The following is a 25,498-nucleotide window of genomic DNA, read 5'->3' as shown; positions in this document are numbered from 1 at the left end:
AGCACAAACAGAGCACACAGGAGTAGCAGGAGCCCTCTTTCCCTCTTTTCTTTTACAGAGCTATGCTGGTTCTTGAAGAACTGTATGAAGCTTTAATATACCCAAACCTCTGAAAACCTGTGTCATGGGAACATGAATTCAGTCTCCACTTCAGCTAGATTTTCAAGATTAAAGGACTGAATCCCATCTGACAAGTGGAACCCTTCCATCAGAAGCAGCATTCTGTAATTGTTTTAGTCTCCAATGTAAACAATTAAATATTAACATACACTGCTGTATTATGCATGTATTTTGTTGTGACTAGAAGAAAAGTCACTGTCCTCATGCACTGCTGTGGTTTTATCCTGCTGTATTTGATGTGAGTCCCCTCTAGCTTCCACCAAATTTCAGTGGGAACTGTTTATTAGTCTCTTTTAGTCACACAAAGAGCACACCTTTAAACATCCCTGACTTGTTCAGACTTCTGGAACACATTCTCATTACTGGGAACCTCCACGGAGCCGCTCGTTGCCGGTTTTGAAGTCTCCTGAATTACTGAGCTCCATTAGAAACCTTCTGAAGGTGGAAACTAAAGGGTACAATTGAAAGCTCAAGTCTGCTCCCTGGGCTGAATTTGTGTCTGCCCAGATCTTTCCTGGGCACTAGAAAGGGATAAAAAGATTACTCCCGTGGTTTTTAGCTGCAGTTGGGTACTGGCTCAGACAGCCTGAACTGAAAATTTCCTTCCTTGTTTCTCACAGCATGTGCCAGCATTTCTTGATGGGAATGCAAAGATTAATTACAGCTGTACTTGCTCTGAACAAATCCTTATATTCAATACAGTCCCGCAAGATTTAGAGTAGTGCTAATTAGGACTTAGAACAACAATTCTGCAAAGACAGAAGTATTTTTTAGAATTATTTTATGCATAATAAAATGAAAGCTTCTTTCCCAAAGCAGGGTGGCATTTACTCTCAAGAGTTGGGAGCCAAAAGGACTTTTCCACTCTCGGAATATTAGATTTTGTGTTGCAGCGCTATTGCTGAAGGTAAGACATCAGATTATAACCACTACCACACACAGGCAAGGATGAGTACAGTACTTATTCTGTAAACCTTTTGGGACACCCAGCCAGTTCCCGACTTGGCTGCAGCAGTACGAAGTAAAAAACAAAAGTTTGTCCTTAATCAAATACGCATGATGAAAAAGAAACTTTGTGACCACAAAAATAGCAAAGGAACATGCAAGATGCAAACAATAGTAAAGCATTTTCAACACGGGACCTGTATCAATGAAGTTGTTTCTCTCGTTCACCTTAACCACACCAAAAATAAAGTCAAGTTTAACTAGCATCCATGGGCCAAAAGCAAGAGCTCCTACAGACAGGCTTACACAGTGCCATAAAAACACAAGGCTTCTTAATCCACCTCCAAGAACCTAAGAAAGTAAAAAGCAGGACCACACGAAGGCTAAAATTTCAACCGTTTGGTATCCAGACAGTGCAGTAATGAAGTGTACGAACACACTGCACATTTTACAGACTTCAGAGGTGATTTTGCTCTAAGTTTTCAGCCTTTAAAAGAAGAAAAAAGGAGGAAGAATTGTAGAGTGCCAGGAATTCACTGAGTACTAGAACAGTCAGTAGCACAGGTCTTTCCCTATTAATTTCATTCAGCATCTGTCTCTGTTCCCATATGGCAGGCGTATCAGTTTCTTGTTATCCATTCTTATTTATTATGTATGATCTGCTTGTTACTTTCCAAATTATCCTCCCAGTTCCATGCACACTACATTTCATCCAGCTGTTGCATGCTGTCATAACCTAAGGCTGGGGACAATTAGTGGCAGGAATCTTTTTATTTTTCTGCAGAGCATTCAGTACAGAGGGCTTTAATCCTTGCTCAAGACTTCTGGTAGCTAAGGTAATAAATTGCTATTTTCTAACAATTTTCCATTTGCACTGCTTTGAAAAGGTCACAATTCATGACCTTTCTGGTTCTTGTTACTTCTCTCCAACAGCAGAAATTATTAAAAAACAGCTAATAACTGCTTTAGCCATCATACAGCTTCCTGTGGGTGGTTCTGCTTGTGAGAATGGCTTCTCTCATTAACAACAGATACCGTACAAGTGGATTTTCCTAGAATTCAAAATATAAAATTATTTATGACCTTTCCTTCCAGCCTACTTTAAATGCAAGTTGTTCTCACCTCTTGCTCAGTGCCACTTATGCCAAAATTGACATTATCAAGAGAAGCTTTAGATTTAGTTTTAGAGTAGTGCAAATATAATAGCAGAGTGAGCATTTACCCCCTGTAGATGAACACTGACAAACTACACAGTATTAGCCAATATCCACACAATCTTGTGTAAAGGCTGCCAGCTGCATTTTGCTTCATGTTCTCTCTCAAATTTTAATAAAACCCAAGCTATAACAACTCGCTAACTCTCACCTCCTTTAACAAAATGCCACTTCTGTTTGACAGTTTTTATTTTAGACTTTGATCTACTTTTTTTTTTCTTATTTGGTTTTAGAGACAGGATTAGAAGCCAGGGACTCCAACAGCTAATCCCTCCTACTACAGGCCAGCCACAATGCTTTACACTATTGTGCTTAAACAAGCAATTAACTTCTTTTGCTGTACAAAGATGAGTCAAACTACATAACATGACTGTGAACAACTGAGGTCTTGGGATTAAAGGACAGAACTAGAACTAAGAATTTAAATCTGGACCTCTGGCATTTAATTGCCACGTTACAGGCATAAAGCCTTGCTTAGATATTTAACTGAAGGGAAACATCTCCATAATTGACCCAGCTATGAATTCAGAACAAGATATCTCTGCAAGTTGCAGAGATAAAGTCAGCAAGTCAACGATCCTTTAAGTCATCGTGACATCTTATGTCAGATTAAACCTGTTTCAGAATTCTAACATAACCGAGATAACAGAAACTTGCTGTTATTTTTATAATAACAAAAATGAGGCTAATTTAAGTGAAAACTTAGAGCACTATCACTCCTTAAGAGCAATAGCTAAATTGAAACTGGTCTATATGCCCTCCTCAGCTTCACAATCAGCTTTGTCAAATAAAAAAAATGAACCTAACATCGTTAAATACAGATGTAATTGACTTTGAGCACTAACAGTGGAATTAAAAAAAATCAAGGCTCAATGATGGTAGGAGAGTTTCTAGTTTGTTGCGCTCCTCTCAGCCCATTGGTATTTTAAGATTTTCTGGGTCTACGTCCCATCCAGATGCAGAAAAAAAAATCTGTAGACCTTCCTCAGCAATAATTTAGTTTCACAGGAATTCTGTGAACTAGAAATACCCGCAAGTTCACAAGTAACTTGCAAAGAGTTATTGCTTAGTCCTAATTACATGCATTAAAGGGTAACAAGATTTCCCACGCTGACCCTTTGAACAGCGCAACTATTTCCTTTGTACATCTCACCAACATTGGTCAAGCCCCAGTAAGTCTCACTGACAAAATATGCAAGTTTCATGGCTCTGAAAAAAAACACACAAAAAAAAAAACAACAAAAAATCCTTACACAATAAGGAACATTCATAACCTCCTGCGTAAGCTTATACTCAAGTTATTGCAGAATGGTTGAGGTCAGAAGGGACCTCTGGAGGCCAGCTGGTCCATCCCCCTGCTCAGGCTGGGCCACCTAGAGTAGAGTGCCCAGGACCATGCCCATTTGGGTCTCTCTAAGAAGGGAGACTCCACAACCTCCCCAGGAAACCTGTGCCTGAGCTCAGTCACCCTCAGAGTAAAGAAATGCTTCCAGATGTTCAGATGGAACTGCCCATGCTTCTGTTTGTGCCCACTGGATTTTGTCCTGTTGCTGAGGACCACTGGTGCCTGGCTGTCATCTTTGCGTCCTCCCTTCAGGTGTTTAAGTACGTGGGTAAGACTCCTCCTGAGCCTTCTCTCCTCTCCTTCTTTCCTCACAGGAGAGGTGCTCCAAACCCTTCATCATCTTCACAGCCCTTCATCAGAATATGTGCAGTAGCCCCAAGCATCTTTCATACTGGGGAGCGCTGAACTAGACCCAGCACTCCAGGTGTGGCCTCACCAGTGCTGGATATAGGGGAAGGATCACCTCCCTTGACCTGCTGGCAGTGCTTTGCCCAATGCAACGCAGGATACCAATAGCCTTCTGTGCTGCAAGGGCACATTTACAGCTCATGTTCAGCCTGGTGTCCACCAAGACCACCAGGTACTTTCTTGCAGAGCTGCCTTCCAGCTGGGTGGCCCTCAGAATATGTTTTTGCATGGGGTTGTTCCTCCCCAGGTGCAGAACTGCACTTCATCTTCATGAGGTTCCTGACAGTGTAACAGTGATTTGCAAAGCAAATAGCTTATGCTTATATTATGGTCAACTGCAGAAGCTGAAGCTGATTTAACGCTTGGTATTTCCCAATGAGTTCTTACTAAGTGCATTAAGTCAATACCAGATGCAAGTTCTCCTGGGTTTCAGTGCTGCAACATGCATGCTGAAAGAACAAGATGTTTAGAAACATACTTCTAAGGCTCATCAAACTCTTCCCTTGCATCGTAAAGATACGTGATCAGTAGGAAATTTTTAAATTAAGGACTCGAGGAATTTCTACTAAAGTGCACTGAAGGATATGACCAAGCCAGAGAACTCTCTCACAGACTTCATTTAGCATGTCCCCTTAGAAGTCACTTAATTCCCATGTCAAGCAAGCACTGTTTCACTGCCCAACCTTTCCGTTCCCTTGGCTTATGGAAGCAGCCAAAGGGTCCCACAACCCCCATACACTGGTATACAGCCCAACTCCTGATCACCTTACATTACTATACCCAGAACGTCTGTGCCAAAAGTAAGCCATTTAGGGAGCAGTTTGTCTGCTTTGCATCAAGAATTCATGTGAGAGACCAGTTCCTCACCTCCATACTGCCCAGAAGACACAGCTGGCTGCCTACAAGGCTTTGAAGCCATCAGATCCTTACAAAATTTGACCGTAGCTATACTAATGCAAGGAGCAGGCTGTTCACTGTGCAACATTTCCAACACACTGTCTGTTCTGTCAGGTATAATTTAACCACCTCCATTTATTTCAAGGAACTGCTTGAAGAAAAAAAACAAACAGTTAACTCACAGGGGAGCGACTCACACCCCATTATAAATATTCCCCCCCAAACCCACACCCCAAGACACCCAGAGAATGGAGAATCAATAAAGAAACAGTCTTTAAAGCATTTTCCAGAGTCTTCCCACATCCAAGGCTTCAGAGGCTCTTAGCATTTGAAGTATTACTGGAAGTGTTCCATACAATTCCCTGAGCAGAGATCTAAAAATAACTACGGACACAGTAGTAAGTTTTCAACTGTATTTGTAAGCCCCTTACATCCCTCTCAGGAACCACTACTTCCCATTTATGCTGACTTTTAAAAGCACCTACTAAACATTAGGAATTGTTTCACAAGTGTAGAGAACATCAATAATAATTACATTTAAATTGATACTGTAGCAATGGCTCATCAATATATCCTGTATTTTTTAAAAAAAAGCATTAAAATAGATGTTGTTCACAGCAAGGCCACGCTCTCTCCTCTGCACGAAGGGTGGGTATCTGTAAACTCAAGTCAGAAATTAGTCTGGCAACATGTGAATAAATGGGCACAGTCACCTTAACAGGCAAACAGTCTTTGAAGTTCAGAGTAAATAATCCTATCAACCCTGAAGAGATACGTTGTACAACAGAAGTTCAAGAACTCTTCAAATACATAGTTACAGGCTAGAAAGACTTGGTATTTTGAAAAGAGAGCAAGAATAATTGAAATAAAGATATTGCTTTGACTTTCAGTGTTTGGGACATAGATAAACAGTATGTGTGCTTAAAAAACACCTATCTGCTAAAATAATGTCAATTTTCCTTTAACAAATCAATGAAGGGCAGATGATTGTCTTTTCGAAACTGCTCATTGTTGCCATGAGCTCTGTAATGAGCTAGCACACAGCATGCCGCTATTTTTTGCGCCCATGACCTAAGTATCACTTTCTTGCACGACAAGTCCTATTTAGCCCATCTTTATCCAAAAAGGATATGACAGAAAGTCACAAGCAGTCCCAAAAGTAGCTGACCTCCCGTCAGTTTTTACGCTTGTTCTGGACACATTAAAACAAAAGCGAATGGCTTCTCACGTTCTCCCACTGAAATCCTGGGAAGGGGGAAAAAAAAAAAAAAAAAAAAAAAAAAAAAAAAAAAAAAAAAAAAACTGACCAAAGGGATTCCTACGTTGGCCTTGGTCTTCACATTTTACTACTAAAAGGAGCCTGCACTGTTTTGGGGTGTAAGAAAGCTTTCAGCTTATTTTAGGACACACACCTGGACTCCTAAGTACACCCAACTACTTGTTACTAGGCTCAAAGTGAAGAAACTCCCTCCCTTTAGCTAAAGCATAATCGTAATCCCAAATCCTTTCCTATGAGGGAGCCACTCAAAATTGAATTTGTCTCCACCTGCCGGCAAGGAGGAACTGACACCCAGTTGCCCAGACCACCACAGGCAACCTCAAAAGAACAAACGTTACAGGACATTTTCAGACACATGATAAATGTATTCCTTTCTAACATACAGAGAGAAAATGGGGTAGGATAATGCAGGCGAGGGAGAAGAATCACATACTGATTACAAAGGAATTCCTATTCTAGTAGTTAAAAAACGAGGACAGAGACGTGACAATGTAACCAACCGTACAATGAAGCTTTTGTCCCCAAACTACTTGGCTTGCATACAAGGAACAGAGGAACTTGGGGCGGTGGGGACAGGCTGGGGTGGGGGGGAAGCGTGAGAGGCTGATGTTTGTGAAAAGAAAGTGAAATTGGTTAGTCTGCTTTAAGAAAGACAGCGAAGGGAAAAAAAAAAAAAAGGCAGAAAAGCACCCTGCTATTGTAGAATCCACCCACTCATTTCTGAAAGGCTCAAAGACCCAGACAGGGATTTACAGCCAGCACTTCTAGGCACTGAATATGAAGCAGAAAACACTCAAATGCCCAGAGGCAGCTTCTGCAATCCCAGAGAAGAAGCCTCCAGATTGAACGATGTTCTGGTCAGAGCCATTTTCTTTCAACAGGTTTTCTGCTGCTGAGTCAGTCATTATGCTCGGCGTTACAGCCCATAGGAGGACACCTGCACGCCGCAGTTTTCAGCTGTAGTTAACCAGCCAACCATGCTTTATTTTTAAGTAAAGTTACGCAACTTCCTGGAAAAAGAGTTCAAAAGCAAACCAACGTAATCCTCTGGCTTAGAAGTCAGGGCAGCATTGACTGGAGGAGCAACTACTAAAGGCAAAGTATTAACAACAATAAAACAGGCTGGTGTTCAGTTGCCTGTAAGACATGGGAGAGGAAAACACGAGTGTTGAGCAAGGTCATGACTTCAAACATCATCCAGAAACATCCAGAAAAACTGCAGCAATTTAAAGCTTTAAACTTGAGTTTATTTTAAAACTAGGATAAGGATAATAAATTCAGTTCCAACCAAGCATATTCCATTCAGTAGCTTACTCTAAATAAGAAAGGGAGTGCTGATACAGAGATTCTCTTTAGCCTTGGTTAAAATCAGTTCAGAACAGAATGATTTTCTCTGAGTCGACTAAATCTGGCTTCTATTTATTTACTTGTGTCGGTATCCAGGGAGGGCTTAAACTAAATTAAGGTATGGGTTTATACATCCTATATGCAATTATAAATAAGGCTGCTCCTTAAACTATCTGCTTTCTGTAAAAATGTTCGGTAGTTTTCAGCTTTTTATTTATTTTTTAAAGGAACTGTACTGCTTCTAATTCCCGTGTACTTGGGCAATCAGACTTTTGCTGAAACTAGAGGGAATAGAAACAAGTTCAAATTATTAAGGTCTCAAGAATTTGTTTAGGGAGCAATCCAAAACTAGCGCTTGTATCCTTGAAAACAAGTAAATTTACAAAACTTTACCACAATAAGAGCTTTTTTTTTTTTTCCTAACCCAACAGGAGTGGGTTATGAACAGTATTTTTGGCAGCACACTATCTCTGCTTTATTGAGAAGTTAACAGTGTGTGTGCTGCAGCAGTTTCAGTCACACTAGTAGCATTAGGCAGGTTACCTGAATGTTGTCCAAAGAGACACACGATAGAATTATACCATGATGCTGAAGATGACAGTGTGTTAAATGATCACTTCCATGCCTGTATGCTTTGTTTTTGTGGGGCATTTTTATTTTTTGGTATTTCCTATTTAATTCTGCTCTCAATGTGAGGGAATGCCAAGGTAGGCCTACTAGACAGGGAATGCTATTTATTCAAACTGGACCCCCCTCAGCCCCCCAGTAATTGATGTAATTTTATTTTGAACCAGTATAGGACGAACCCCCCACATGATCCCAATCTGCATTTCCCCTTAAAAACAAAACCCTTGCTTGATCACAGTGTTTCCCAGAAAAAGTAAGATTTGTAATAGGCTGCTGATGCAATTACTGCTCATTATACTGGATTCTCTTAGTAGTTGTCTCATGTTAAATGCAAGTCCCCTGTGGCATGAACCATCTTTTTATTCCACATTTGAACAGTGCAGAACAGCAAAGGCTTAGTCTGTTTCTACAGATGCTAGGAATTATGAAACAATCTATCCTTCCCCCATTCCCAGTGCTGTAACATGCAATTTGTTAACATTTTTAGCCTAAGGAAATGCAGTTTTTACTACCATCCTGTGACAATTTTACCTAGTCATTTTATTTATTCTTTAGCTATTCTCAAGATACTTCAGACAGATATCAAATATACACAACAGCAAGACTCAAACAGGCATCTTAGTAGCAGAGACAGATGACTCTCTAAGCTCTGCAGCATGAGTTTAACTACCCTATTAAACACTACAAAATAAAGCAGTAGCATGAAAAAACAGACTTTCACTGGGAGTTTCTCTAGGTTTTTCTATAGTTATATCCAGTTCCTTTGTAAGAGTCTAATAATTCAGGCTTCTAACCCAACTCTTCTAAGTAAACATTCATAATATATGCAGGTATAAAGAATTTCACCTTCAGCATTTCATTTTAAGCATAGCTAAATTCAGTCTGTGGACAGAACACCTGAAACAAAGAATTCTACCTGCAGATTAAACCATAATCAATATTCTAGAATCACAAATCACTTATTAGAAAAACTAGGAAATCATCCCCTATCACCTTCTAAGAACTAGTCACAGCAATATTAAGTTTCTGGACCTGTTGCTTCACTGAACAAGGAAGTGGAAAACAAGGAAAAACATTTTCAACTCACACAGAGAAAGAAAAAAGAGTGGATTATGAACAGCTGCTAGAAACATATTCCACACCAGAACTGCAGTTAGTCTGGTGCTACAGCACAAAAATCTAAGTAACAAGAGAGCAAGGAAGATAGCACATTTTTAAAGCTCACTGTCATCTTCCAGTTGCTTATCCAAATTTCACTTGCAGACGTCAGGATGAAAAGAAACAGCCAAATAGCAGCAGCCGGAATGGGTGTTGCATTCACTTCAAAAGATCTGCATGCAGGAATAGTTTGCCAGTATCAATATAGTGCAAGCTGGCAGGACTGGAAAGTTACAAATTAAGTGTGCCTTCATCAGTGACCTACTATGAACAGAACTACTGAGCTGCTAAAATATTTTTAGTTCAACCAATTCCTGCCTTTTTTGGTTCCTCTTGCTCTTCCAGTTTATCCAGTCATGTGCACTTTTCCACTCCCTCTTACTGCCATGTAGTTTTTCAAGTTTGGCTCCAATTACCACTTGTTCCTGCTGCTGAAGTGTTCAGATTTACAGCATAACTAAGAACGGCTCGTATGATGGCTAAATCTTGCACGTAGTGAGCGATCTTTCAACTGAGGAGATATTTATACAGCAGGGAACATTTTTTTCCCCCTTCCCACCACAAAACCAGTGGTACTCACCAGCTGATACTCGCTCCGACGGCTGAAGGCTTCCTTGATTCCTGAATCCCTCCACAGGGCGCCCAGTGCAGGTACGTAGAGCTGGAACGTGGCAGGCTCTATGGGCATTCCAGCTTTGTTTTCAAAAGCCATCAAAAACATCCCATGCTTCTCATTCTCCGTGTACTGCCAAGGGATCCCCAGTTTGTCCCGTGCATCAACCAGAACCCTGCAGCCCTAAAGAAAGGGTCAGATAAGAAAGTCAGTGATAAAGAGATTAAAGTGTACAAAAGAACAAGGACTCAGAGGTGCTTGAAATTCAGGGTTGGTTTAGGGTTTTGTTTTGTTTTTTAAGACCTTACTCTGGAGAGCCTGAAGTCAGGAGGGGATCAAACATCATTTATTGGAACATCTCCACCAGAAATACAACAGAAAGAGCTTGCTGGTATAAGCAGCCTAGCCACAATGCGTTTCTTCAGGTGGGAAAAAATATGAACAGCAAAACAAAGATTATTACCAACACATTAGAAATAAAATCAAGCATCAAATGCACAAAAAAGTGCCTGGGAACTAACTTGTGATCCTCACTGATGTAGTTTTAAACACAGAAACAGAGCGCCATACCAAGCCAGCAAGATCCTAGAAGCACGTTGCTGTAAAGCGTGGTTTTGACACAATCTACTTGGATGCTATAAAACACAAGAAAATACGTCTATCCAACTTGACAGACTTATTGAAAATTTACTGTAAATAAGCATCTTCTGTTGAGAGACCTTCATCCAAGCAGTTCCTTCCAGTAGGAAAGCCTAGCGGCGAGGAAGCTGGAGACTCTGGAGGGATTTCAAGCTGCTAGGCTGAGTAAAGCAGCAGCAGTTTTCCATCAGCACCAGCTAACTTTTCCAGCTTGCCACATGTTTGATAAGTCATGACAGATATGTTTTGATATCCCAATTCTGAGGGGGGGGAAAATTAAAATAAAATAAAATGAAGGAAGGTGACCCAGTTCTCTAATTTAACTCAGGATTACTGAGACCACTCAATTGCACGTTTTACCATTTTTACGGAAACTTAATTTCTTATTCATGGCAAGGAGCCAAACACATGAGGTTAAATAACTTTGAAACTTCAGTCTTGAATCTAACCACACCTGTGCTTATTGGCTTCAGATGGGCAGTACTTGTTTCTCAATAGTAAGAATCATTTTAAAAATGGATAATTCTGTTAATGGTGGCTTCGCGTCTCAAGCACTATCTGATTCACAAGTAAGATCTGTGCGTTGTACTAAACATCTGCTTACTGTGCTGATCTTTTGGTTTAACAGTTTATGAAAACAAAAATAAAAACCAAAACTGAAGCTTTGTTTCCACAGCTACGCACACAAGCCTCCGCATCATGGGACCGAGTCCTTTTTGTACACTTTAAGCTACCAAGATAGCAAGCATGTTTTTTCAACTCTTGAACCTTTCATGCCTCCAGTCCCTTAACAGCCCCACACAATGCAAACAGTAACTTTTCCAATGGAAATCAAGATTGGAAAGGGAAGTGAGAAGCAACTTCAGTTTGAGTGTCACAGAACAAGAACACAAAATGAAGCATCTCGGTTGTCACTGTGCAAGTGTTCCTGAAGTGCAGTCTCCCAGAAATGTAAATATTTGTTTCTCTGGTGATTGTTACTTTCTTTTTATAAAGTAGAGAACAGATCCTGACAATACCATGGAAAGACTAAAATTGAATGTATTTACAAGCTGCTAGTTTAAGTTCCAGACGTAAGTAACTATTTGGTAACCTTGCTGGACAGACCAAAAACCCACTCTCGTTCCTAGTTAGAGTTTATTGCTTTATTAGCACAAGTCCCGAGATTTGCTTTATTTGAACAGTGTCAACAAATGCAAGCCAAAATGAAAATGCACCACTCGCAAGGTTCCCTCTGAACCACAGATGTCCGCACTCCAGAACTTGAGATGCTTTTGCAAACCCATCACTTGCACTGAGCTCCGTCCGGGTGCAAAGTACCCCCCGCTCCCAGATGAGAATTTCACAAGGAATTTTTTCCAAAACTTTGTGGTTAGCGGGGCCGATGGCACACCGCTATTTCTAGATGCTTAATGCCATGTTTCCTTCTGTGCCAGAAGTCATGTTGATGGACAGAAACAGTTAACTGGGGCTCCGTCTGCATTCAGGGCTCAGCCGGCTCCGACCTTTCACCTGCCCCGGCTCCAGCTCCCGCAGCCACCGCCCGGCTCAGCCGCAGCTTTTCCATCTTCCAGCGTCCAGATGGATTTAACTCTTCACCATCTCACAGCTACCGCAGTCCCCTAAAAGCATCTCAAGCGAAAGACGGCAGGATTGCTGAGTTCCCACCGAGATGAAGCAGCATTTGGACTTGAGACTCGATGCCTTTCCCCATACAGTCACTTTGCATTTTACTGCTCCCACCGGGGACGTGCAGGATCTCGAGAGGCTGTTGTTAAGGAAAGTTTCATCATTTGTTTGGAGAAAACCACAGAGCAGAATTTCAATCAAGGGTGTAGAGACTGCTCCGGTCCCAGAATAGTCACTTATCTACTGGCTGCAGCTCCTTGGCAATGCAGGTTTGAATCTCCCTGGGGCAGGAGAAGGAATTAAACCTGGATCCCACAGACCCTACGCCGTGCATTAACCACATGGTTACCCACGGGGTGCATGTGGCATCAGCATCGTCCTCCCACTGTTTTAGAGGGAGGATTGCCACAGAGTCACGTACAGGGACAGAGCTGGGACCAACTGGCAGCCAGAGGCAGAGCCATCAGCACTGACAAACACAGACACCTGCAGAAACACACAGAACAACCTTAAACACTGAATGAAGAGCATCAAAAATAGGGAATGGGGCAGCAGGAATGCTGTCCTGGACATCCACAGGAACAGCACCTCTCAAAATCAGAATTTACAGAACACACCAGCTTTGACATTGCTGCCTAAAACGCATCATGGGTAGAAGCTTGACGTAAGAAGAACAGCCAGGGTTTCTTACCCCCAACTCTTGGCAGTTAAAAATGTGTCTCAGCAAGGTGCCCCCGTAAAGCAAGTCTAAACCAAGTGTTTCTGCATCCTCACAAAATGATAAATGCTCCAAGCAGATGTCACAAAAACAAGGACAAACATCTCCAAAATTAGATCTCACGTATGGCTATTCTCTCATTTCAGAGTAACACTGCTGTTTTGCTGCCACAAGCACTGCATAATCCTTGCCCCAATAATCTGCAGCACAAGCTGCCATAGGACAGGCTCCCTCCTTCTGGAAAGATTTCCATACCTCTTTCCTCCAAATAACCCACCCTCACAGGAGCCAGCCAGCAACTCTTCTCTAGGTAAAACTGCTCAACAGCTTATACACGCTGGTGATGCCTAGAAGTAAACATTTTGTTTAGAAAATAGATACAAAATCTAGGTATTTTAAGGAAATTCTATCTTAAAATAGCATAATACATTATTAAAGTATGTTTGTCAAAACTCAGTTTGGACTCATACCATCAGTAAAGATTAAAAATAACCAGTGTGCAACCCTTCCTCCCAAGTTCTGGCAACAAAGGTAGCAGCCTTCAACTGCAGTAACCAGTTCACAGTAAGGCTTCCCAACACTGAACATTTTTCCCATTTTCTACTCTTAAAGAAATTAACAATTCACTCTTTCATTCAGAAGAGTGAATATTGCCCGTTACTGTAGCATTTTCTAAACTGGCATACAGAAAAAAAGTGGCAAATGCTTTTGATATTAAATAAACTTCCTAAGAGCTCAGCTGATCTAAAGCTTTTGTGCTGCAAAGCAGGACACAGACTAAGCACAGGTGCAAAGAATACACATTCACAGATAAGGATACTGCCAAGCATTAAAAAAGGCAAAACAGCAGCATACCAGAAACACCAGGTAAGAAATAGCAAAGTTCTCTGCCCTACTCCTCTCCTAGCAATTTTTAACATGTACAAGTCACTGCACAAACCCCTGCACACACACAACCTGAACAGAGAGAGGGTGGAACCAAAAAAAAGTACACCAGAGGTGTGCTGTGATCCGTGTCATGAATTATCTTACATTGAAGGAGACACCAAATAGATATAGAAACCTACAGCTTTGAAAAAAGATAACTAAGGTCTGACACACCAGAAATCTACAGAAATTGCAAACTACTTAGAGACAGGGAATATAGAAGATTATTCCACCACCCCCCAGGACACAAGTACTCCTGGCACAGCAGTACAACTCGGTTCAACTAAAAGCAGGGTTTTCTCCTACCCACCCCAAGTGAGCCTAACAGAGTTACAGAGGATGCTGGCCAAAAGAACACATGGACTCAGAAAGCAACCAAGACAAATTGACAGCAGAGTGCTCCAAGAAGGACTACTCGGTTACATTCCAGATGCGACTCCTGGCTCAAGAAGTTTCCGAAACCCATGGCTGCCAGAAGAGTACACCAAAATATCACATTGCCCTGCTCTCCTACCCATTCTTTTCCCCTCTCACGTCAGAGACAAAGCGCTGGATCCTTGGCCTGATGGAGCGCTCAGCAGAACGTTTGCTCCTCACCAGCATGAAGGTTTTATGGGCATTTCCACAAATGCTGGTTAAAGGATATTTTGTCTCCTTCGCTTCTCAAAGCGCTTTGAAACAAATCAGGGTTGTTGGCCAACCCACAGGCTGAGTGAGCACAACGCAGTTAAGCCCCAAGCCGTGGGTCTAGGGATCACTTGTAAGCAAAGACAGGTTGGTCCATGCCCAAAGTGACAGTGAAGTGACTCAGAGAACTGAGTATCATAGTCAAGGGTCTAGAGATAACATACAAAAATAGTCAGAAAAGCCTTCTACACGGAGTTGTCCCCGAATACCTGCATTGAACTACAGCTGTGTATGAGGTGTCAGACAGCACAGAACTGCTACACACAAAATCCTGCTGCAGATGCTTTTTTTAAGCTTTTTTTTACACCGCCCAACCTGACACCAAAGCCCCAGATGCCCAGCAACCATGTCACTTACAGAAATGGCTGTCACAAGAGAAACGCTGATCATCGCCTAGTGCTTTATCAGGAGACTCCAAATCACAGCTCGCAGGCAGCGCCGTCTTCCTATGGCTTTCACGCTGCAGGCAACAGGGAGATTGAAACGTGTTTCCTGCTGCGTGTTTTTCTTCATTGTTGTTGACAAGAAACTGGCAATGTTTGGGGATCACAATTCAGGGAGACCAATATAGAGCTGAGCTAACGCTGAAGGGAGCGCTCCCACCTTGGTAAGATATTTCTGCTGTGCCCTGGTGCCAGGGGAACGGCACGACACGATGCAGCTGGGTGAGCTGGGGCCAGCTGGACTGGAAGGCTGGACCAAAAAACTGCAACAGCTTTGGGACCGCTGGTGCCAGCACGAGAGAAGAAGGCTCAACCTCGCAGCCCTAGATGGGGCTGGCTTTTTTAGCAGCAGCAGCTCTTACTGGCAAACAGAGATGATAAAATGTAGCCTGTGTGTGTTTTTAGAAAATAACTCTTTACGTTCTAAAAGAAGACATTTTCAAATACGAGTTTGAACAACACAATTGTCAGTGTTCCTAAATATACTCACATTTTTTATTTTTATTTTTTTTACTGCTGCCTGGAACACTGGAATAAAGGTGATCCGCTGCTAACAAAGTTAGCTGAAAGACAATCAGATTCACACAGCACGCTATCATGAAGGCATTAATGGTGTTTTTATTTGATCTATGCCCTTGGAACTTGATATCCGAGCAGCAGCAAAGAACCCAATGCTCTTAAGGATGAGGCTTCGTATCAGAGCAGTCCCTCTAACTGCTCTGTTGGGGTACAACCTAGAGGGGCATCCCTCCTGGCAGCGTGGTTCCACCCTCTCCTGTTTGATGGCTTTGTAATTTTTGGAGCCCACAAACCAAACACCAACCAAAGCCTCATCAGAGAGGCAAGGCAGGGGAGGAAGCAGCACCAGTTGTGTGCTTTTTTGACATTCCCATATCCCAATCCCAGCCAGGTGAAAGCAGGGTAGGCAGTGAAGGTGACCTACCTTCCAGCCCAACACACAAATAAAAACCTGAACAAAGGGAAGGAGTCATTTACTTAGTCCATGGGAATGCAAACATTAAGCAGCATTTGGATTAGCCACTGAATCTCTGACCCGGGAGCAGCAGTGATGTCTGCTTGTCTGGCAGCTCTGAAAAGAGTCCTTGTCTTTCACTAAATCCAGCAAAATGACGATAAATGCAGAAGAAAAAGAGTCCTCTTGATGTAAGCTTTACTTGCAGCTAGGCACAAAGTAGTGAGACAATTTACCTCGGAGGTGATGAGTAATGCAGGTCCTTGAAAAAGGTTCCAAGTTAGCACTCCCAGAATTACATTACTGGGTTGCTCCTTTTCCTGAGACTATCATCCTTGTACCTTCATGCCTTCAGTGGGGCTGAAGCAGCACCTGCAGTTCCAGGGCTCTCCACCCCAGGACTCACTGTTGTCCCCAGCCCCACGATGAGGCAAAGACACACACACAAGTGAAGGAAACTCATTTGGCAACCCTGCAGCCCCATGGCTTACGCTCTCAGCTTTTCCTCTTTCTGTGATTTGCATTGAACTTCTTAAAATAATGCCTGCTAGTCTGCTTTTGCTCTGAAATTGTCTTGTACACACTCCTAGTAGCAGAATCTGGAGATTTCCTTGCCAATACTGTTTCCAAGTGAATTATAAAAATATATCTGTACCGAAACAGCTGAATGCAATGCACGCTCCCAGATTTAGTCACTCAAGTGACTAAAGTTTTGTCTGGAAAACATCAAAGTATGTGTCTCCAGTCTCCAGGGACTAACTCATGTTCTGCAAGAGTAATGACTACATCACAAGAGCACTGTAGGCTCTGTTTTGAAGCAACAATTAATATTTATCACTTACTACTGACCATTATTCCTCTTCCACTGTCCACCATGGGGAAGTTCGCTCTCTCCTAGCCCACCCTTAAAATGTGAACAGACCACCAGATGTGTTAGAATTTAGGTTTAAGACAACATCCACATCAAGTGGAAATTACCAAGTGTTTCATTGATCAAATGAACCTGGAACAAAAAGACGACTCAGAAGTTTGGCGTGTTTATTTTCCCTCATGTTTGGGAATATTGTTTTTCATATTAAAAGAGCCACCAAAGAGTCAAAGCATGGACCATAGATAACCAGATTTAAATACCAGTTCTAACATGGAGCTTTAGCACTTGCACGTTAAATTTAATAGAAAAGCTCCTGATTAGCCACAGCTCCTCCCGAGCCTTCTCCTTCACATTCCTCTCAAAGGAAGCCGTCCCAGTGGAAATTTGACGGACGCCGTCCTGCAACAAACAGCTCGAGTGTAGGCAGGCTCCCACCTACAGACTGCGTGTCATTAGCACCTAACAGGTTACCCAATTCATTTCGATGTAAACCCAGAGAAACTGGGAGTCAATTCAGCGAGCAGCAAGAACTCACATATCGGAAAGACCTCGGTCCCCCTGCGTTTGCAGGCTGTTAGAAGTGACACATTTGCATTGTCAGTGACTCGCAGTGCAGCTCATCTAAATTTGGGAATCCTCTTCCCACTTCCCAGAATGTGTGCTCGACTGAAACCAGCAAGTTGCCAACAAGATTTTTTTAATCCAGCAATTTTATTTGGTAACTCATTAAAGGTTTACTTCTGCTCGGGGCCGACAAACACAACAGGAGCCCATTCAAGGCAGGGGGTACCAGAAACAATGGAGCATAAGCAGTCTGGGTTTCGGTACCAGCTCAGACGTCCAAAGTTCTTAAGATGGACTTCAGCACAGGCTACGCGTTTTGCCTTTGTTGTTACTTACACAGACTCAACCCATCGGGGAGAAACGCTCTCAGGTATGCCCACGTGTATTGCAGCTACATCCAGAAGTCCCGAAGATATATCCTCAGGGAGTTTGCATGTTTGAGACCTTTGGTTGTTCCTCCCCCCGTCAGAGCCCACAAGCAGTTACACATCACTTCCTGAGCAGTCCTTTCCTCCGCGAGGCCAGGCTCCCAGCTCTGCAGCCAGCCGGCCCGACTCAGCCCACAGACACCAAGAAAACACTCGTAGATGTATTGAAACTTCGAGCTGGCCGCTGCAATCTCAACATAGAAAATACTGCTACCAAAAATATCAACAGATCATACTTGAGGCTTTTAAAAACTGATTTTTTTTTTTTCCTCCCTTCAGATTGAGATCTCCCAAACATGCTGCTGCAAGCACCACTCTGGTGCTCGTACATTAATTATTTTCTTACACGGCTAAGCTGGGTTTCTTCAAGCAGCATGCTATTCTCATACTTGAAACAAAAAAACATTTAGACAAGGAACATCAGAGCCGTGATTCATCAAGTCCCTAAGCTCTTTAATTGTTATCAAAGGAAGCAAATAGAGCAGAGCAAGGCCACCCCTTCTATTTCGGAAGGTATCAGGAGATCACCCCTCCAGTTACAGCTAGAAGGTATCAAAACGCTCACGTAACACCACCAGATGTTGCTCAGACTTGGGACTTAGGGTACACAAAGATTTTTGAGGCTTCTCTGTTCCCCCAAGAGCTGTCCTGAAGCTCACGCTGCAGCACGGCCCTGTCCTACCCGCCTGCCTCCTCCAGGTGGGTGTGCTGAAGCCGCGAAGCCTGTGTACTCATACCAGGACATTAACACTGCTGCTTTTCACTTCAATCACCAAAAAGTTCCAAAAAGTTACTTTGAAACTTAGCCTCGATTAACAAGCAAAACCCTAGTTAACCGATGACTATTTACCTTAAACCAAAGCAAAACTAATGTATTTGAAGACGGCCCCACAAACACCAGAAAAAGCTAGCAAGGCCCTGAACTATCACCTGTCCTGAATGGAAAAGTAAATCCTATACCAGGGATTTACTCCGTTTTAGCAGTTTGTTTCTAACTAGGGTTTCCCAAGGAGGAGGGGAGGAGAAATGGAGAGAAAGGAGCAAGGAAAGCTGAAAACTCAAAGTCGAAGCCGACAATAATGTCAATTCACACTTAGCACCATTATTTCCAGAGAGGTTTCGGGTTCTGTTCGCTCAATCAGTTCCTTTGGTTTCCAAGAGCCATGTAGACTGCTGAAATACTACTGCAATAAGCACTTTAGAAATATCAAGTACTGCTGAGAGACTAGTAATCCTCTCTCCTTCAGACAGAAGTTTAGTCATGGTTGGAAAACGAAAATTGACCATTTAATCCCGGAGATTTACACTGCATTTCTATCTCAGATCTCAGCGCCGTAGGAGCTTAACAGAACTATTACTTGATGACGCTGAGAACTGAATAGAAAAAGGGGTAAGGTTGCTGCAGCTGTACTCCGCAACATCCAACAGATTTATATGCTGTTCTACAAGACCATTTACATTTCATGTGGTCCACATATCACGTTAAATTAAAAATTGATCTTAAACCCCTTCTTGTAAGTTAGCTACACAGTGATCTCCGCTCCACTTAGTGTTAATGGATGATCACTGGAGTCTGAACTTCCTGAAACACGGGAAATAACTTGTAGTCTAAACACTGCTATAGAAAGAATAGCAATCAGATTCACTTGACAATTTACATTGTCCGAGAAGCAAAATTAGTTTACTTAAAACATTTTATGGTTTTCCACAGAACCATAATACAAGAAAGCGTTACACTACACTAAATTTCCCTGACAACATCACTGTTTTAAGAGCCCCCTAAATCTGTCTTGGTACTTTACTTCTTCCTGATGATTACAGCAGAATTTCAAGGTGTTATCAGGATTCTTTCAGATGGGCAAGAAACAAACACAACATCTACTGCCTTCTCCCCAGTCCAGTCTCAGACCTTCCCATCAGAAAACATTTTGTTTCCTCTGTTTGCTCTTTCCCCTGCTGCATGCTCTTTCCATAGCAGCTATTCCCAAGCCACTCCCCAAAACTATGGATGAAATACAAACTGTATTTTTACACAAGCGCCATCTCTGTCATCCAGAGAAACAAAAAAGCAGAAGTACAATGAGCACTGAGCGCGTACCTACAAGGGTGCCATACCCTAACACTCCCAAACCATGATCTGTAAGGCCAAAAGGGCGTTCATTAAACCCTGTTATCTCCCTTTAATGATACCTCCATGTTTTACTTTGATGATTGGGAGGCTTAAAAAAGGTGTTCAGCTGACAACGCTCCATGAAGTGCTGTAACTACTGGTCTTGAAATCAGAACACCAGCCAGCTACCTTGAGGACCCGGATTCCACAGATTTGCCCAAAGCCATCCAGCAGACAAGTGCTTCAAGTGTGTCACTCAGCTTCCCCAAGATGATGGAGACACTTTCCTTTCCCAAGCACAATAAATTCTACTGCTGAAAGCTGTATACTTTCTTTATACATAAAATACTATAATATTTTAACCATAAATAGCATTGCTTCTATAACTTAAAGAAGAAAGTCTCATCAAGTTGTTGTTTCCACAGATCTCTACCTTAAAAGCTTCTGTTGCTACTTTAAAATAGCAGTACCACTAAATATACCACTGACAGTGCCAAAATAAGCATCGTCCTCTATGATAAGAATCCTTGCTTCTAGATATACAAATAAAAAACTTGTAACAACGCTTTTTTTCCACCTAAATTCAATAAAAGAAAAGCTTCTGAACTTCAACTTCCTTGCAGTTAATGGGCCTGTAACTCATGTATGTGCTCATGTAATAAACAGCATGCTCCAAAAATGGACCAAAAAAGTAAAGGAAAAGAAAATCAGCCAACAACGTTCTGGTTCACTAACAGAAGTTAAAGGTTCTTGACAGAGTACTGGAATTCTTAAAAACCAAGAATCACTGTGTATGCGTGCACTTATTAAGGGCGTATAAACTTCTATTCAAAACAAATCTGGAAATTCAGAAGTCACTCTTGTCATCCTTAACTTACACAGTTGCCTTCACTCAAGTTTTCTATGAGGTATTAGAGCGCCTCACAAATCCACGTCCATACAAGAATGGAGACAGTCCTACAGGAAAGCCTAAGCAGGAAAGTAGCCGTCTCTAGTCTTTTAGAGAGATTATGACGATTACAAGAGAGTTATTCGTAAGTAATGTATTCACACATCTTCAATGATATTCTGGAACACAACCCCTTCTACCTGAACAGGGCATCAAAGCTGGTTCCCCAGAAGGGAACAGCAGTTGTCAGGGATAATTTCCCTTCATTGTCTGAAGACCGAGGGCTCAACTTGCCAGCTCTACCAGTAGCCTTTACCTCCTCCAGTCACTAAAGATACCACCAGCACTAAGAGCCTGCACAAGCACCAAACAATAACCTGTTTGCAAAGGCACCGAAGCAAAGTTATTTCAATATCTGAGCTATGCTCGGTGACACCCCACAGCACCCAAATTGAAGGACCCATGCTCCACAGCCACTTTTAGCCACAGCACACACACCGGGACCATTTCTCGCCTCACCCCGGGGCGCACAGAGACCCCTCCTCGCTCCTCCAAACCCTGAAGCCCCTCCAGCTGCGGGAGGATGCTCTCCTAATGCTTTTTTCCAGCAGGCAGGCCACACCTTTCCCCTCTTCTCCCACTCCCCGTTCGCTGCAAACTTTTCCCCCGACTCCTTTTCGGCGAGGCCCTGGGGGGGGGAAGGGGGGGGCGATCCCGGAGCCGCTCTCCGCGGGCACACAAAGGGCAGCGCCTCGCCCAGGCACCTGCCCCCCGCGCCTCGCCCCTCACCTTGAGGATGTTCTCGTAGATGGTGGCCCGGAACTCCAGCAGCGCTTTCTGGTCGAACTCGCGGCCGTGGATGATCCGCATCTGCTTGAGGAAGGTGGACTTGCCGCTCTCGCCGGCCCCCAGCAGCAGGATCTTGACGAGGCGCCTCACCGCCCGCCTCTCGCGGGCCAGCATCGCGTCGATCTCCCGGCTCCTCCGCCTCGCCTCCCGCTCCGCATCGCGGCTCCGCTCCTTGCCCTCTCTCCGTGCCTGCTCCGGGCCTCGACCCGGGGCCTCGGCGGGCAGCAGGCAGCGGCTGAGGGTGCGCACCACGCCGGACATGGCGGCGGCGGCGGAGGGGGACGAAGGAGGGGAGGGAGGGGAGGAGGGAGCCGCCTCACGGCGCCGCGCCGAGCCCCGGCTGCGCGGCCAGCATCGGGCGGAGGCCGCCGAGACGACGACGACGACGAGGAGGAGGAGGAGGAGGAGGAGGAAGGGGGGCGGTGGCGGCGGGGCGCGGCCCGCAGGCCCGGGGAGGGGGCTCCGGCGGCTCGCTCCGAGCCGTGGGGGCGCCCAGGGGCCCGGGCAGCCGCCCCCCGAGCGCCGCGGCCCGGCCTCAGCCCCGCGGCCGCTGAGGGGGTGCAGGGAGGGGAGGGGAGGGGATGAGGGGGGGGGGTGTCGGGGAGCCCCCGGTGGCTTCAGGCGGCCGGCGGAGGGAGGGGCTCCGCCCCGCCGACGCCGCGTCTGGTTGGGCGGGGGAAGCGTCGCTCAAGGGGTTCTCGGCTCTGATTGGATAAAAGCGCCGTGAGGGGACGGGGGTGCGAGGGGGAGAGGGCGGGGGAGGGAGGGGCAGGGCGGGGGAGGGGGAGGAGCCTCGCGGAGGGAGGCGGGGCAAAGCGAGGGAGGGCCAATCGCGGGTGGGGGGGCGGAGCGCGGTAGTGGTGGAGGGGGCGTGGCCTGCGCCGGGCTGGGGGGAGAGGGGCGGTCGGCCGAAGGGGGCGTGGCGAAGGGATGTGACGTCAGACCGCGACTGCAGAGTGTGACGTCAGGTCGTGACGGCACGTTGCAGCCCCGGCGGCCGGGCCGTGAGGGGCCCCACGGCCTGCTTCAGGCCTTTCCTGTGCTTATTCCTTTGTTTCTGCTTCTGATAGTCTATGTCATAAAGACCTCATCCAGCTCCAGCTGTTTTGTCTTCCCCAGGCCTTTACCAAGCGCTGGGGAAAGCCTAGGCAAAAGAGACAAAAATAAACAAAAACCCTCCCTGGGAGTGCCCACTCTGGCTGTTAATCACACCGAAGTGCTGTTGTCAACTTACCCAAAAAGCAAATCTTTTTCTCCTTACCAAGAGAGGGAACTGAAAAACACCTTTAGGCATTGTAGTAGTCAGGAGAACAACACAAAGCCACGAGCCATTCACTACAGCACAGAACATGGCTTGAAAAAGCTGTTTCCTCTCGCAGGATCTTGCCCTCTGACTGCAGTTTGAGGCAGCACGGCTCATTCCACCCTAAAATACTGCTGCAATTCACCAGATTCCCCGCTGGAGGTCGTCATTGCCCCAGAAGAAGCCAGCCAGAGCAGGACGATGCAAACAAACCAGCCCCCAAATCCCCCATGCTCTCAGGCCTGATTTTCAGAGCAGCTGAGCACTCAGGACTCCCGCTGGAATCCACAGAGCCTAAGCTGCCTGAAAATCAGACCCTATGTAACTGTGAAGTGCCCAGATTGGTATTTTCTGATTAGCTCCCTTACTCCTGCCCCACTAGCTTTGTCTGCGCCCTGCTTGAGGTCCTCTTCAGACTTCTGAGCTTCTGAAAGTATTTGGCAGAGAATTCAAACAACTGTGAAGTGCAACTCCCGTGATAGGCCTGCCTCGTCTGTAAGTGAGAGTGAAATTATGGTATACAATAACCTCATCAGACAAATCAGCTACCATATGTCCTTAGTTCTCTATGCATCCATCCATGAAAGCAGCTTTCAATAGCTCACATCTAATTGTCAAAAGGAAAAGGTCCACCCCTCCCTCTTTCCCCCGCAGCACTGTTGTTGCTCATCTAATCATTCAGAAGCTGCTCTAAAAACAGGACAAAACAATTTTGTTTACTACTGCGGAGCTGCAGCAGTACACTTTCTGTTACCCTGCTGAGGGACTGGGCAGAACCTCACAAATGCATGTGGTGATCCCTGCTGATGTTTCTGCAGATATTTTGTTATGAGCATAAGCAGTAGGTGTAAGCATCCATGTAAAAGCTTATAAGAGAGAGGTCTGTACTCAGTCTTTACAGCTTCCCTTTCTCCATTTCCTTATCATTTACTAGTTTCATATTTCAAAATTCCTAGTTCACCTCCCTCTTTTGGGCTTGTACTGATTTTTATTTATTTTTTTGGTACAAAACAGAATAAATTTATACTAATGTTTCAGCTTTCCATTTCTTTATTTACTTTCTCAGTTTTTCAGGTACATGTTTTTCCTATTTCAACTCTATTTTTCTTTTCGCCATCTCTGTTACTTCCTATAATTCCTCTTCTCTTTCTGCCCGGATTAAGAAAGACTTGTACACCTGCTTCTATTTCTCCCTCCTTCAACTCCCATGGATGTAAAGAAAGAAAAAAGGAGACTGAAAGATGGAATAGAGGAGAGGAGGCTCTGAGAAAGAGGAATAGAGAAGAGGCAGTGAGGGCAACATGATTTCCATTTCCCTTGTTGGCTACAGACTTTTAATGAGCAGGAAAATGAATATGAATTATGATCGGGAAAATTGGGAGCTCTTGGGGAAGGACTGCAGCACAAAATTCTGTGCCCCCGGGATCTGCAAACAGACGGCAGAAGATCAAGGCTGAAAAGTTGTATGGGACTTGGAGAAGCTGTTGGATTGCGTGTACATACAGACCTTACTGCAGCTGGGCATGACATCTGGTCAGCTCAGGCGGATGAGCAAGAAGTTATGGAAGTAGACCTGATATTGAACATCAGTCTGTAAATCCTGTGATTTCTGTGACTTTTTCAGAAAGTTCATATGAGGCTATGGCCTCACTGATGAATGTCAGCACAAAATACAGGGAATGAGGAGGGCTGAGGTGCCTGAACTTGGTTCTCTCTGTGTTTCAACTGTCACTTGTTTCTGCTTGGGTTGAGCACAGAGGGGATATATGGATTAAGCCCTTGAAAGCATGCAGAGCTATCTTTCTAGTGTCTTGAAGCCCATAGCTGACCAACCCCAAATTCTTCCTCAGCCCCCTGGATGATGGCCCATTCTTCATCCAGCCTGCTGTGACCCATACCTTAAAGACTACATTCTGTGCTCTGAAAGTACATCATCAACATCAGTGCAGGAGACACAGTATGAAGGAGGTACTGCTACAAAACTGAGTGTTAGTCCACACCTGAGACACTGCTCTTGTCTTCCTGAGCACTACCAGACACTGTCACTGCCAGGAAAAATATTTTGCTCAGTGAAACCGGAAAGCAAAGCAAACAACAATGAGGCTATGCCTACCAGCTTGCAGTACAGCACCATGCAGCAATATTAGAGCTAGCTCGAATGCAATTTAAACTTCAGAGTTTAGGCACGAAACTGGCAGTCTTTAGACAACAGCAAGATAAAGTATGCACTAATGGAATCACCTGAGCTGATAAATCACCCACCTTGTCCTTACTGACCACTGTGCTAGATGAGCGAACTGAGTCAAAATATTGAACTGTTGTTACCACAGGGCAGAAGTACTCCCAGCTTAGCCAGACTTGTTAAAAGATGTTGGGGCCCTTGAATTGCTCGTTGTGCATTCAGACAGCAAAGCTTGTAGATCTGAAAAAGATTTATGATCTAAGCTCCTTTTGCTTCTACTCCATTGTTGAGATCGTGACTCTGCCTATCTGAGGATGTGCAGGAGTTTATATG

At 44.2% G+C, this 25,498-nt stretch overlaps 1 protein-coding gene across 1 annotated transcript in view; it reads right to left on the bottom strand.

Moving 5' to 3' along the window:
* The window catches only part of GNA12 (G protein subunit alpha 12), a 42,264-nt gene extending 19,991 nt beyond the window's left edge, over positions 1 to 22,273 (bottom strand). The window contains exons 1-2 of the mRNA XM_084536907.1: positions 21,621 to 22,273; positions 9,921 to 10,136 (exon numbers count right to left, since the gene is read on the bottom strand). Coding sequence (XP_084393033.1) covers positions 9,921 to 10,136; positions 21,621 to 21,941 — 537 coding nt within the window. The 5' untranslated portion in view covers positions 21,942 to 22,273. The remainder of the gene's footprint in view (positions 1 to 9,920; positions 10,137 to 21,620) is intronic.
* Positions 22,274 to 25,498: the final 3,225 nt, after the last annotated feature.

Source organism: Aythya ferina, assembly GCF_964211825.1.
Source record: "Aythya ferina genome assembly, chromosome: 15".
Classification (NCBI taxonomy): Eukaryota; Metazoa; Chordata; class Aves; order Anseriformes; family Anatidae; genus Aythya; species Aythya ferina.
The sequence above is the reverse complement of the archived record's forward strand: the minus strand, read 5'-3'. Positions and strand labels throughout refer to the sequence as shown.